This window comes from Echiichthys vipera (genome assembly GCF_963691815.1).
Source record: "Echiichthys vipera genome assembly, chromosome: 12".
In the NCBI taxonomy this organism is placed as follows: Eukaryota; Metazoa; Chordata; class Actinopteri; order Perciformes; family Trachinidae; genus Echiichthys; species Echiichthys vipera.
In genome coordinates this window covers 23,476,055-23,491,468 of record NC_139837.1, presented here as the reverse complement: position 1 = coordinate 23,491,468, position 15,414 = coordinate 23,476,055, and the positions used below count along the sequence as shown (strand labels likewise).

The following is a 15,414-nucleotide window of genomic DNA, read 5'->3' as shown; positions in this document are numbered from 1 at the left end:
AGTTACAGAATCTCAATTCATATTTGATCAGCACTGCCTAGTTCGACAGTTTGATGTGAGCCTGATAAGATGCTCTTGACGCAGTATGCCAGTTAACGTTCAGTAACGGCAGTAAAGCATGACGCTCTTCTGTCAGTCACCATCTTAAACCCACCACACATGAGCTAAAAGGATGTGATTTGCTTGCCTAGGATCTGTTTGGCTGAAAATGTGTCTGACTGTGAGAGTACCTGCCAGAGCAAATAAAAAAAGAGCTCAGCAGAGTCTTCAAAACAGATAATGTGTGGTGTGTGCGTAGTAAGCCTGCTCTCGCAATAAAGTTAGATGTCTGGCAACTTTTTCTTCTTTGAAAAATATTTTAACAAACTCATCTGAAAATGCAATCAGAATTTTTTTTAATACTAGGGATGGGCATCAGTTCTCGATTCCTCGAGTAGTCCTCGTTTCGCGTGCACACAGCACCTCCTGCTTCTGCACTTGACCAGAGACACAAACGCCTTCGACTTTTGGAACTGGCTCTTCACCTCACTACAATATCTCATGGACCCACCTGTAAACAAGGGCGAGGATATTGAGCATGGTGGCCACGTCTGGGTGGTCATGTCCAGAGGTCTTCTCTAAGTCTTCCAGGGCCTGTTTGCAGAGGGGCACAGCCACCTCGTACCGGCCCTGGGAGGCGTATTGGATCACCAGGTTGTGGAGGGTCCTCAGACGAGCCGGGATCTCGTAGCCCCCCTGCTGGGCGGCCGCTGCTGCAGCGCTTCCATGAGTCGGCTGGACTGGAGACGCACGGAGGAAAGAGAAAGAAAAGATTAGACATTAGCACACACACGTCTGTGCTTTTGACCATTTCAGTAGAACTGCATTGTGTTTAGGAAGCAAGGAAATGTATGTCTGACCCATTTAGAAAGTCTTATTTCTTATGATCTGAGATCTGAGGAAAAGAAATCACAGGAAGAGTCAGTGTTTGTTGTCATTTGTACCATGAAATTGTGAATAATGACACATAATACAATTTATATTTAACATGGCGGCCACCAAAGCGCAGCAACCGCTACCCGTTGATGCAACTGGCACTGTAGGTTTAAATTATTTTGGTGGCAAGTTTACTATGGGCGCACTCACACTGTCCTTCCGCACCGCGACCCGGGCTTTAGGGTACTTGTCCCCCCTCCCTCTCCCCCCGCGCCCCAGCCCCGTTTGTACTCACACTGCCTGGGCCTCGGCCAATGCTTCTTGCTGTCCATACATCCTCACGCTGTAACACGTCACACGCATTCATCGCGTGTGTGTGGCTTTGTTTACAAATCTTTCCGTAGACCTGGGAGTTTTTGTGCGTCTTGTCCGACTGTTTTTGAATATTTTCATCTGACCAAATCTGCAGTAAACACTCCACCTCCGCATCACACCAACGTGAACCTTTCACCGCAATTGTTGTTGTTGTTAAATGTCCGCGCATGGTCCGTCGTTCTATTTTCTATGTCCGAACAGGCGCACATACCGCTACCGCCGTAGGGCTTGTGCTCGTGCTCGTACACGTGCGCACGCTCGTGCTCGTACATGTGCAAATGGCTCTGCTAAAGCCCGTGGACGGCCCGCTGGCCGCAGTTATGCGCAGAACGGGTGCACTCACACTGCTTAAAGGTACTAGGCTTTAGCTGAAAAAACGGTTTTGGCCCGGGAGAGAACGACAGTGTGAGTGTGCCCTATGAAAACTGAGCAGAACCTTGCCCTGGAGCACTTCCTCCAAAGAAAAGAAGTATTTACTTTATTTAGCTTTACTGCCGACTGTTTTTTAGGTAGATGTTTAATCTACCAGTTGACCCGCTGGTGGCCAAACAAATGGAGCACATCACCCAGATCGTTGGTCTGATTGGTTAAAGGACTGTACTATGCCCGCTCTGGTATAGAAGAAAATGACGGCAGCCTTCCCAGGCCAACGTGCAATCGTAGATTGAACTTGGTCTGGCAATAGCCAGGCTAGCCAAAACCCAAAGAAATTAAATTTTTTGTCTCATGAAATAAAGAAAAGCTCGAAACCATCATGACTTAGAGGATGGAAATAAGTAATGTTTTTGAGCATTTAAAATAGATGATGATATGATTTCTCTACTCATCTGTACATTCCTTGTTGGTTAATTTAGTAGTTTTTATATAAAATGATGCTGAAAAAGAAAATGATACTGCAGCAATCTGCCAAGCATTATAGACATAAAGGTCAAAATAAGCATGTTAAATACTGGCTTATTATTATTAATTTTATGTGATGTGTTTAAAACCATCCTCTGAAGCAGTTAGTTATTTGAGTTCCTACAAATGAGTAAAAAGCTGAAACTACAACAAACCAACACACGGCCACTTGCTGTTAGCATATGACCCTCAAACAAGTTTATTCACACATAAAAAATGTTGTCATTCTGCTACGGTGCACAGCAAATGTGCTGGTTTCTGTGGGTCACGTTTAATGGGGTCGAGTGGACATGGTGAGGAATGTCTCTCATGACATGCAGTCTCTCTCTCTGTCTGTCTGTCTGCAAGTGTGTGTGTGTGTGTGAGTATGTAAGAATGCACGAATGTGTGTGTGAGCAACAGGTCAGGAAACCACCTGATTGGGTTTCTTGTTAAAACAGCAGGCAGCTCTATATTTACTCTACATGTCCCAACTCCAAGTGATACCAGAACCACTCACACCACAGCTGCATGCCTCTACCTACACAAGAGTAACGGCTGGGCCAGACTACGTGCATGAGCAGACAAGCGCGTCCACACACACAAGTTTTGCCTTTGATTATGGCCATATATAATAGAAGGTTTCATACATTTTCATTACAAATGTCAATTATATTTGTTTTAGACAGATGAGGTTGAGATTCTTTCCACAAAAACAAAACAGAAAGTGTTGAGTTAAGTACAAATAGCTACATTTTGTCCATGTCTGACACAATCCTATAAACACATTGGAACTGTAGTTAAAGTGCTGTTATGATGTCAATATGACTGTCAAAAGACCATTTCAAGACCTCTTTATGCTGCCAGAACTAGAAATGTGTCCAACGGCATCTTCAGCAACACAGTGTACCGACAATCAGTATTAACATCCATCACCAGCTACTAAACAGAAAACAGTATTTGTTTACACGCACGCACGCAGGCACGCACGCAGAGACACCCCAAACTCAACCAGTTTTACACAGAATACGAGTCAGGCTAAAAAGCCATCAAGTTGCATTATGGGAAGTGAAGGCGCTTGAACTATATTAGAGGCTAATAGTCTCTTTATGGAGGTGCAACAGTCACTCCTTCAATACATGCTGCAGGTTCGATTAAAACTCATCAAAGTTCCCCCGTGTACATGAGTGGTAGAGAATGGGAAAATGACGGGAGTAACTATATCTCTGGTGCCGTAAGTGGCGCTCCGCCAACATACAACTGGACGGGATACTGCTTTTTTTCCCGGTTAACATTTGTCAACATGGCAACAATTTGGAAAAGGGGGGGGGGGGGGGGGGGGGGGGGGGGGCGCCAGAATTATGACAGAAACGGGTCTTCTTGGTTGTGATGTTACTCGCCGTGCAGATGTGTCACTTTATCATAATCTGGGAACGCTGTTTACATGCACAAAATATCGGGGTACTGAAGTAGTTATCTAGGTCTGTTAATAGGGATATGAGAACTCCGATTTCACCCGGGGTACGGTGTTTACATGGCGTTTGAGAAACCACAGTATTGCCTTAACCTGAATATAATCAGGTTTTCAAACTGCATTTAAACGCACTGAGTGACTGAGTGTAAATATTTGCACAGAGAAATCAGTGTATATAAGCCTAAGGCCACTTCAAATACAGGCAGAGCCGTCATCACCATTATCTTCTTCCCTGCTGAAGGCAATTTACTAAAACCTCAAAAGCTTTTCAGGCATTCTGAATCAGACATCTAATCTACTCCTTCGTTACACACACACTCACATAAAGACAGCTCTGTTTCGCTCTGAGAGAGGATTAATGTAAGTGGAAGCAGCATTTTATGGTGCATTTCTTCACAGTGCACGACCTACTACTGTCCTACCGTTCTCTGTCGTCTATCCAAACTCTTCATTCATTCAAAACACATGTTAATTTAAGCACAATTTGAGTCTGGTCATCTGTTCATTTCATCCATTTCTGAACTTTGATTTGATGCCGAGGAGGAGGATGAGAGATTGTTTGGCAACATACACCAATAAACTACTGCTTCTCTACCCTCCAGGCTAACCACCCATCTGTTTCTTATTTTTAGTCCATTAATTGTTGTATATATACCCTCCTCACATGTAGCCGAATTGTATTTACTGTAAGCAGTGAAGTAGGTGTGAGCAGGAGTGTGTGGGTGTGTGCAACAATGAGACATGTTTATGCGAAAAAAATGGGAGAGGTTGCATAATTATTGCATTAAAATATGCTGTTTTTTAATTGTGTTTATGTCAAACCTCCCTTATAATTACAGTTAATTAACAGTTAATTTTGTAAGTGCTCTGAACAATTCCCAATATTAAATGCATCTTCTAATCTTAGAAAAACTGGTTATCTGACATATGATAACTATTTTAAAATGTTTCATTACTTGTTCAAATGGATATTAAGAGTTGGGTTTATTAGTGCCAAGCCCTAAAACATTAACAAAATAAATTTAAAAAAAAAAAGAAAGAAAGCAGCTCCAGGACTTTTTGACATAAACCCTTTACACTGACGCTACGGTCTTTATAACTCAGAGGAGAAATGTCACTTTCTTTTTTAATCATTATGCAGTTTTAGCCTCTAAACTGACACCCTGTTTATTGAGATTCATGCTGTAGAAAGCATAGACTGTAGAAAAAAAGGTAGAGAGTCAATCTTTCTCACAGCTATGTTCTATTAAAAAGTCTGTCTCTCCTGTCTACTCATATTCCTTTTCAGTCAGCAAAAGCCCTATTAAAACCGTGAGGGAAAATGCTGAAAAACAGCATAACAAAGCCAGCTTTCCATCTTAAAACATGAAAGAAATGTAGTCCTATAATTTGACACAGTGTCCCAAAAACAACCTGCTCTGCTTCATTTGCGCTAAAACCTGCACTGCAGTCATAATTTAGGCCAAAGAGAAGTCTGAATCAAAACCTAAAATTACACCCACCAAACACTGCTGCAAGAGCAGGGAATAACCCCTGGACACTGGTCTCTTTGAAAGAAGAAACATACGGTATACATATATAAAAATAAAAAAGGAGATTTAAAATGTGCTGCAAATATGTAGCTGAAATTTTTGTTTCTTGATCGTTCTTCCTTTTGAAAAAAGGACACAGCTGGCGATATTCTAGGGCTGCAGTCTGGCGCAGACAGTTATCTGCAGAGTGTGAACCAGTCTGAGGTCTATTTGTCAGCAATTTAAACTGGCTGACAAACTGATGCCAGAAGCCAAACGGGAATCACCTTGGTGCAAAAAAAAGGTTTAAAAAAACTCTTATAGAAAGCCAAGTTTTGGAAGAAAATGTTTGCTATTTTGTTTTGGAGACCAGAGGCTTGTAGGTCAGTCTGCCAGTTGTCCCAAACAACCTCAAAGCTATGGTGCATTTCTTTTAATTCAGCCAAATCAGTGCTGTAGCTCTTCTTGCGGGGCGCTGTTATTTAACTGTAGTTATAATCCCTGTGAAAGGAGGCTTTTATATTCGGTTTCACAAAGAAGAACAGGTTCTTTTTTATGTGCTTTAAATGTTTTTTTGCCATGGTATACGATACCAAATGTTTAGATTTTAAGTATTTTTTGTATTGTAAGCCAACGTTCAACACTGCTGTGGTCTTTGGTGAAACATCATTTCACCTGAATACAGCCACACAAAAAGAACACACTGTTGAAATCCTGGAACTATATTGCACCAATCTGTTTGGGAGGTTTTCACCCCATTTGGCCTCCCTCCAGGCCAAACTAGGTCCTGACTAATGGGCCCTTTACTGCCAACACAGCTGTACTGTCTGGGCTACTGAGCTATTGAAAGACCACCCCATCAAACACTGAGGGAAGAGATGGACATGAAGAGTGGGAGTAAAGAGTGAGAGGGGCAGAGCGAGGCAGGGAAGGTTAAGTAGACAGAGATGAAGAAACAAAGATTTATGACGCTTCAGAGAGTTCAGAAAAGTTTAGAATTGCAATGTATGGCAGGAGAAAAACCACCACCATATATTAGGGTTATCCCAATTCTCCAAATGCATGATTCTTTTTTTCACGCAGCACTGACAGCTAAGCCACAATAAGATGGCAGAAGGGTACTTAACAAGTCTGAGTTTCTCAGAGTTTAGGTGCACATGTATGTAAGGTTGGTCACAACACCAGACTGCTAAACTTTGATACGATGCTGGTATAAAAAAAAGGATGCTCAATACCTCATTAGATACCACGGCGAAAAGGATCAACAGTCCTAAGCACACTCCTATATGGCAGGAGGGTACTTTACAACAACAGTTTTAGTTTCTCAGAGGTGCACCTGAATGCACCACAAAGTCCTGTTTGTTGTTTGTTTACATAACTCACTAGGAAGGCAAAATAGTTCCATACCGGCAACTCCAGGGAAGGGATTTTAACAGTTTTGATGTTTCTCCATCATGTCCGACTCCTGCAGTAGCCATGGCGTCATGAAAAGTGCAGCTACTCGTAAGCTAATGTTTGCTGCATGCTACAGCCAGTAAGCTACAACGTGCTGTCTGGGTTGTTGTTGTTTTTTTTAATTTTTAGTTTTGGTACTCTCGATGCTACTACATGTATAATTATTAGAGATCGTATCATTTTAAACACGTGGCATCGGAAAAGTATCGATACTTTTGCCAACTTAACATGAATGCACAATAAGTTTACAAGGTGTACCTGAATGCACCATGAAGCCTCTTTATGCCTTACCGTTTGTTGTTTACATATTTCACAGGAGAGGAAAAATGTTGCCACACCGGTGACTTCAGTGAAGCAGGAGGATTTTCTAGTTCTGTGGTTTCTCCGACTCTGGCCATGTAGTGTCGAAAAGTGCAGCTGCAGGCTACTGGTAAGCTAACGTATGCTGCATCTTTAGCTGCATGTTAAACAACGCTGTGTGTTGCTGAGTTTTCTTTACTTCAGACACTTGCAAGGAAGTGGGAGTTTGTATAGAATTAAAATTGTAACACCCCTTCCATATATTATGTGATAAATATTGTGACTCTGGGGACATCCACTGATTAAACTTTGGTATATTCGATTCATGAGCATTGCTGCTGAAAGATGAACGTTTCGTTTCGAGAGCACGAATCATTTTTACAGCAGTGACATTTTTTTTTATATTACTGCAACCGTCAGACAAAAAAAAGAAGACAAACCTGCATCATTAGTCATCGCCTTCAACTTACAAGTATTAATGTTGTAGAAGCTAAAGTTAACTACGCCTTTCAACTATTCAATATCTTTCTTTCCACTTGACAGGAGCACCCCTTACAATCACATCTGTGTCCCTGAGGCCAGGAACTACACTTCATATCTGCGTCCAGGACTGATAATGTTTGAGAATCTCCCAGAGAGAAGAGGGAAGAAGAGGAACACTCACTGCCTGGGGCTTGGTCATCCTGGTCATCTGGAAAAAGATCATCCAGAGTCTCTTTAGTGGAATCAGAGTCCTTCTCCTCCTGAGAGGGGAGGGAGGGAGAGAGAGGGGAGAGAAGGAGGACAATGACTCATTGTTTTATAAACTTCTATATAAGTTCTGACTCATCTGCTGATGCAGTCGTTCTGCACTCTGGATCCAGTCGAGCACATTTCAGAGTGTTAAAATACTTGAGATAGTTTATATTGATAACTTTTAAATCACCTCTGCTGCTGATAAGTTCCAGGAAGAAATAAGACTCTTTAAAAAAAGGAAGAAACAAACTTAACTCGATTAAAAACATCTCAGGGTTACCGTGGAGACATGATAATTAAAGTGAGAGAAAATTAACCACTACAAACAACTTCAGACATTTTTTGTCCTTACGTTTTGACTCTGAATTTCATTTATGAACATTTTTGCCAAGAACTGCTTCACAACACACAAAATCTGGGACATGTATCCCATAATTGTCAGGCATTATTTGTTATATTGATTATAATGCAGAGTAATTTATATTATTATTATGCAGTCTTTTAAGAAGAATGTGCTCTCTGAAGGACTTCTGGTTTGCAAATGTGACACACGAGTGAGCAGATTACTACTCCAAACAAAAACCTGCTGATTTTACTACCTCTGCCTTGTTTTCAGCATTCTTATAACTTGCTCCTTTGGCAGGAGATGAAGCAAAGTATTACTGTGGCATATACTGTGAGATGTCTGGTCAAACATTATGTTAAACACTCACAGATGGGGACAAGTCCTCGTCGTACTTCTTCAGCTGGTTCATGAACTCCAGGTGCTTCTTCTCCTCCTCCAGCTGGGCGACGCTCTGCTCGCTCTTCTGCAGTTTCTGCTGCGTCCCGGCCAGCTCGTCCCTCAGCCACTGGTTCTCCTGGCAGAGCCGGCGTACCTGAGCCCGGAGCTTCTGCTTCTCTGACTCCACTGAGCTCAGGTGGCTCGACAGCGCCATCATCACCTGGACCAAGACGGGGGAAGCGTAAATCATATCGCATATTATGGATGCAGCAGTAGACAATATTCCCTGCATCCCCTGCTACAATCATCCTGGGCTGTTTTGTAAAACATTGATACTAAATCTCTTTGATTCCTGTGGTATCTGATGATTTTAAAATGCTATAATATCAGAATATTTGATACATAAGGGCGCTGTGCTATTAATACTATGCACTAATTATATTCAACATTAAATATTTCAATTCTAAGGCGGACTGAGGCAGATTCAGTGGCAGCATAATGTGTAAGTTAGTGTGTGTACTAAAACTGTGATAATAGTACACTGCAGAACTAAATATGTGTACATGTCCCTGTGAGGCACTTTGTCTAATTACACCCCTCCCAGCCTTTCATCCTACAACATATGTTTTTACCCAAAGAGTTTGAGGAATAAAGACATTTGGGATGTTAGAGCAGGAACATTATGCAGAAAAATATGAATCGCACTCTTCTTTACAAAAACTGCAAGCTACCCAAACATCTGAAGGTCGTTATTAGAGTCTGCATGGTGCAGTGTATTGTATATTTAATAGGCAAAGCCTGCTGGGAGACGATGAGAGGCTACAGCATCAACAGTGACTTATCAGTGACTCATGTGCCAGTGTTTGCCAACTGAGCAACGACATAAACCAACTGGCAGTTTTCAAATGTTCTCTGGAATAAATCTGCATTTATTTTGTTTTCATTTGTGGTATTCGCTACTGTAAAGGTACAGTCGTCTATCATGCAACATTCCCAATGCAACACTATTCTGTTTCATCTCGCTCCCTGTAGAGAAGGCAGCACCGTGGAGAGAAAAAAATCAGCATTTTATCATGTTTTATTTCTGGCTATAAAAGCTTCTCTCTTAAGATCTCTGTAAGACCGTTTGTATAAATAAAAAGATATTTAAAAGAGACAGAAAAAGGCCACTGAACTCTGCATTAGAATTTATAAGTATGCTTTGTTTTCTTGGTGTGTTATTAAGTACAAGACAAACTGCTGTCAACTGAAGGTCTTTCCACAATAGAAGCATTTTTTGAAGTCTTGCTGGAGCCTTTTTGAAATCTGTCACTCCTCTTTCCCATGAAACAAATACGCCTCAATTTAAACAAATATCCAGACCTGTAGGTTTTCATCCACGGCTGAAATTAAAAAGAATAAACTTCCAATATATCTAAAACTCATTGAGGCTGAGAGAAGTTTTAAGAGGGCTATAAAGAAATGTATCACAAATAGTGTCTTATAGAATAGGGAGGGCTCAGTGTTGTCCTTTTAAGTCATTTGTTTTATGTGGGTGGATGGATATTTGCACCTGTCGGTCTTGCTAGACTTGTCTATGTCTTTTTTGTGTGTTTTAATCGTCAACAATTTGCAGGTGCATTCTGTCTTCGGGTGTGTATTTTATGATTGTTTACCAAAATCTCTTTATTCATCTGTAACCTCTCTCACAGAGCCTTCCTGAAAACAAATCTCATACACTTAACGTCTGACATTAGTAAAAAGGTAGAGCTCAGGCAACAAAAATGTTGTTTATTTTATTGGCTTCTGAAGGTTTCCACATGTCTTACAGACATCTTGAGCTTGTCATTGGTCAAAAAATAAATAAAAAAATCCAAAACATGCACAAACATTGAGATAAGAAGAAATACTGGTTTACTGGTTCACACCCTCAGATAAAAGAGTGTTAAATCTTTGCTGGAGCTGTTACTAAACAGCTGTGGTTCCCACTCATAAGCATTTTTTTTCAAATAACATGACATGCCGGTACTGTATTATTATTAAGATATAAACAGAATGAAATCAATATTGATATTAGACGTTATAGGCAGTTGAAGCCGAGGCTATTCAGCATTCCGTCTCGATCTTTTGGTGGGCTGGTAATTACAGCATCAATACAGGATGTGTGTGTACGTCCTGTGTGTGAATGCTTTCAGATTATTTACAAGGCCCTTGTAATTGGTTAATAACAGACCCCTACACAATAGAACACGCCTCATACTTCAGTTGATTCACCACTGATTGACTGTGCTGTGTTCACACACCTGTGCCTCACTCAGCCCAAGCTCCAGCATCTCCAGGGACTTGCGGATCATGTGGGACTTCTCCTCAACCAGGACGCCCTCCTCGTCCTGCTTCAGGCATCGCAGCGTGCCCAGCAGGCCCTCCAGGATGGAGTGGTGCTCCTGCTTCAGGGCCTCCAGTCCCTGGATCACCTGCTTGGTCCGGGAGATGATCTCATCCTGGGACATCTTCTCTCCAGGGTCCTCCTCCTCCTTCACGCACACCATGGTGGACATGTCCTCACGCATCCTGCCCATTTATCAACAGGGAGAGGAAAGTTAAAGTCAAAATTATTTATAGATCCATTTTAAAGTTATTTCTGTTCGATCTGTCTGATCTCTTTCTCTCTCTAACCCCCCCAACCGATGCAGACATATGTCCGTCCTCCATAGAGCTGTGTCTGTTCTCTTCTGCCTGTTAAAGGGAAGGTTTTTGTTGCCACTGTGTGCACATGATTGCTGGATTAATTATGTATACAATAGCTATAATAATTATTACTATTTTTTAGTAGTAGATAGTGTGAATTGTTGCTGCTCAGGGGGGGAGTGTTGGGTCTCTGTAAATCAATAAGTCATAAAGTGTGGTCTAGACCTACTCTATATGTCAATTGTCTTCAGATAACTTGTGTTATGATTTGGCACTATAAATAAAATTTAATTTAATTTTAACTTGCGCAGTTTTATACAGTATGTGTCCAGAGATCCGACAAATCCAATCAAGGAAATTCAATATTTCACAGAAAAAAGACTGCATTAAATTAATCTGAGTGGGGTATCCTCATGAAACTAAAGAGAACAAACATCAGGAGAAATAATTTTCTGACAAAAACAAGGAAACTGAAAGCCTCTTGCTGTCCTCTCAGGACTCTGAACTCTTATTAGTATCCACTCGTCTCATGACATCTATGTTTGTTAAGAACTAAATTACATATAACGCAACAAAGGTTTAATCAGGGTTAATGTTTATTACTGCAAAGATGTCAGAGACAGGACGACCAGGGAAAAGGGACTTCCTGGAGCAACAGATTGCCGTTCACCAGATACCTGTGATATTCTGTAGATGTATTGATGTAGAGAATCATTAAAGGGCAAGCACGTAGCCTTCAGATGTTTCATTCAAAGTTGTGTCCTCCTGACCTTTTCTTGTCTCGTGGCCATTACACAGCCTGACTCATCTCCCTTTACGATCAATACCAGGCTCAGAGCGAGAAACAACACTGGCTTAAAGAAAAGTTCAGATCATGTGTGTGAGTAAATAATTCTTGGTTCAGGTTGAGAGATTTTTCCCACTTCAGTGACACTCAAGGTGCCTTTGAGCGAAGCACTGACAGCAGCAGGGTGTTGCAGCAACTGGAAAAAAAGCTGAATTAACAAAAGGTTAAATGTAATGTCGCATTTGTAAAAACTAGTCTGAAGTGCTCTCAAATACTGAGGCATCATCACTTAAGATGCTTTGAGGAAAAGGGCGACTTTGGTGTTGCGGACGATAAACCTGCAGCCTGCTGATAGTTTAAATCCAGATCTGTGGCTTGTGGGCTGCATGTGGTTTACAGATAATGACAGATAGGAGGTGAGGATTGTTAGAGAGGAAACCTCTAAAAGGAACAAGTAGAGAACTTAAATCACACAACGAGTGGCTGCTAGTAATCGTCATATTTGTTGAGCTGTTTTTTTACTCAGGATTTTATAGTTTTGCATCTTTAGCTTTCCCTTTATCCAGACAGTTGCCACAACTTTAGAAAAATCACATACACAGCGCTGGTCGGTATACCAGTTTTATTTTCCCTTATGATATGAATTTTTCTATAACTGCCATACCGGTGCATAGTTGAAACATCTACTGTAAATCCTCAACAGGCATTTACAAAACGAAACCGCAGAACAGCATGTTTGTATAATCTAGTATGAACTCCTGACAGTAGAATACGCCAATATAATAAGTTCCAGTCAGGCGAAAAATAAAAATATACTGTCATACAGCGTGAAACCACCAGAAAAATACAGATACAATTTTTTTGCATGAATTGGTCTTTTGTTTTAATATGTCATGAAAACATAAAACACTGTAAAAAAAAAACAACAAAAGACAACAAGCTCAACACATAAAAAATACCGCACACTTACACACGTCTACAAAATACACTATTATATACTGTTCAAAGCACCTGCTTGCATCATACAACACCAGATTTTATTTATTGCCTTGACAGGATTTGGAACAAAGGATTGTTTATAGACATTTCTGTTTGCCCTCTTTCCACGATTACGTCCCCCTGAAGGCAACAGTTTAGTTCACTCTGCAGCGGGTGAAACGGCTCATTAGTCATTTTAAAAAGTTCCTCTTACAGAATAGCTTTTGTGGTTGCCCAATGATCTTGGAGGCCACGTTTACGATTTTCCTTGCAGCTGATTCCTCCTCTCACAATAATCCCACATAAAACACAATTGAACCCAACACTGACCCTAAACACTCATCAGCATCTTAGTGCTACTATAATGTCGTCATAGCACATAATCAGATCTTGAATCAGCATCATCCTGATTAAGGAGGCAGACTATCAGGTGAAGAAGGTAAAACAGATGTTACTATTACACACACGCACACGCGCACGCGCACACACACACACACACACACACACACACACACACACACACACACACACACACACACACACACACACACACACACACACACACACACACACACACACACACACACACACACACACACACACACACACACACACACACACACACACACACACACACACACACACACACACACACACACACACACACACACACACACACACACACACACACACACACACACACACACACACACACACACACACTTAAGAGGATTATGACAGAGCGCCTCGGCAGCACTTGTAGTGAGCTTCCTAATAAATCTCTGCTAGCACACCAAACAGAAATGACACACTGAATAATTACAGACACACTGACTGGAGTAACTGCATGGCTTTGTGGAGAAAAAATAAACAGAAATGAAACCAACACTGAGAGTGACTGACTTCACATTCGTCTTATCCATACTGTTGTGATGATACGATGAGTTGAACCAGCGTGCCCACCTGAGTATAAAAGCTGCTGTGGTGAAAAACGTTTTTTTTCCCCGTACGTGTCCTGAATTGCCAGATTTCACATTTAGTTCAAGTGTGGAATAAAAAAACCAATATGTGAAGACTGCCCGGAGCAGACGAGGAAGACGGAAGAAGGGCTATAGCTCTGATCGCTCCATGTGACTCAGCAACCAGCCTGCAGCCTATCAGCTGACAGCTGGGCAGGAAACTGTGTGCAGGAGGAGATGGAAAAACAGCAGCTCCAGGTGCACAGAGCTGTGCAGCACAAATATAAATAATATTGAAAGTATAGATTATAATAACCTCAAACTGAGGCAAACTGATTAAGCAAAGGTATCAGTACTTATCTTGTATTTGGTGTTCCATTTGTTTCTCTAATTCACCATCAGTTTCAATGATGACAAACACCTAAAAATAAAATAATTAGAGCTGCAACTTTTTTCATCATAGATCAACCTGCTGATCGATTGGGCTGTAAAATGCCAGAAAAAGTAAAAAATGTGCATGGTGACATCTTCAAATTACTTGTTTAGTCTGACCAACAGTCTAGTACCCAAAATATTCTATATTATTATCAAATAAGACAAAGAAAACCATAAAAATCCTCACAATTAAGAAACCAAAGCCAGGTAACATTTTGTGTTTTAGCTTGAAGAATGACTTAAATGATTAAGTAATTACACAATAGCTAAGAGACTCCACACGGAAAAAATATATCCAAAAATCCCTGTTTTATACTCCAACAACCCAGAGCACGGTAAACATGCCAAAGAACAAGAGAGACAACAACCGCCACTGCAGGCTGTGTAATACAGAAGTGAGAGTGACAGCACAAGCTTTTTTAACAGCTCTCATTTAACAGTCTTTTATTTCTGGCATCAGACTCTGAACACAAAGCACCACAGGGAAAGCCACAGAAAACTACTTCTGAAGTTCACTTTTGAAATGTAAATAGCTGGCTTGAAGCAGGGCGCTTGGGGACGCTGAAACTCTTCATGTAAGCAGGTTATGGCACTGATATAAGGAGGCTACGAATGAGGGGGTGGGTTGTGTTTTGGGACCAACGAAGAAGAAAAAGAAGAGGAACAGTAAGTGCTTGCTCTGGGATTCACTCACGAGGATAAAGCAGGAAGCAGGAAGAGCAGCCCTGCAAGGAAACTATCTTTGTCAGCGATGTGGGGGCTGATAGTCATTATTACACGATGAGAGCTGTGATTCACATCCTCATTTTTAAAGACAGAAAGTCTGACAGAGCCTCTACATGTGTAATTCACCAGTTCATTTTTTTAACATACTCATAAATGTGTGCATGTTTGGTTGCTGTCTATCCGTGATTCAAATGACGCAACGGTTGTTTTTCCTCTGTGTCCTGTCAGAGAAAACATTTTTGATTTTCTCTCCGTTTGTCTGGGAGGTTTGCACGATATTAGGAAAATATGTGATAACTTTGTTGAATATCGCAATAAATAAAACAGTTATATCAAACGGAAAATGCACCAGTAAAGAAGAAGAATAGTTGTATTTTAAAGTGGGGTTTTCTATGAATACTCTCTTTCAATTAATGAAAGGTCCCTGAGTTTCTTTCGCAATGTGTCGCAGTCTTTCGTGAAATGTCCATTGTGCAACTTTACATTGCAATGAG

General features: G+C 41.1%; 1 protein-coding gene across 8 annotated transcripts in view; it reads right to left on the bottom strand.

The window, feature by feature from the left end:
• The window catches only part of klc1a (kinesin light chain 1a), a 55,213-nt gene that overhangs the window by 34,920 nt on the left and 4,879 nt on the right, over nucleotides 1-15,414 (bottom strand). For 7 of the 8 annotated variants that reach the window (XM_083924824.1, XM_083924828.1, XM_083924827.1 and 4 more), the window contains exons 2-5: nucleotides 10,651-10,918; nucleotides 8,358-8,588; nucleotides 7,574-7,652; nucleotides 551-779 (exon numbers count right to left, since the gene is read on the bottom strand). In XM_083924824.1, coding sequence (XP_083780950.1) covers nucleotides 551-779; nucleotides 7,574-7,652; nucleotides 8,358-8,588; nucleotides 10,651-10,917 — 806 coding nt within the window. In that variant the 5' untranslated portion in view covers nucleotide 10,918. Of the gene's footprint in view, nucleotides 1-550; nucleotides 780-7,573; nucleotides 7,653-8,357; nucleotides 8,589-10,650; nucleotides 10,919-13,763; nucleotides 13,834-15,414 lie in introns of those variants that run through there. The other variant, XM_083924826.1, reaches the window with a different exon arrangement.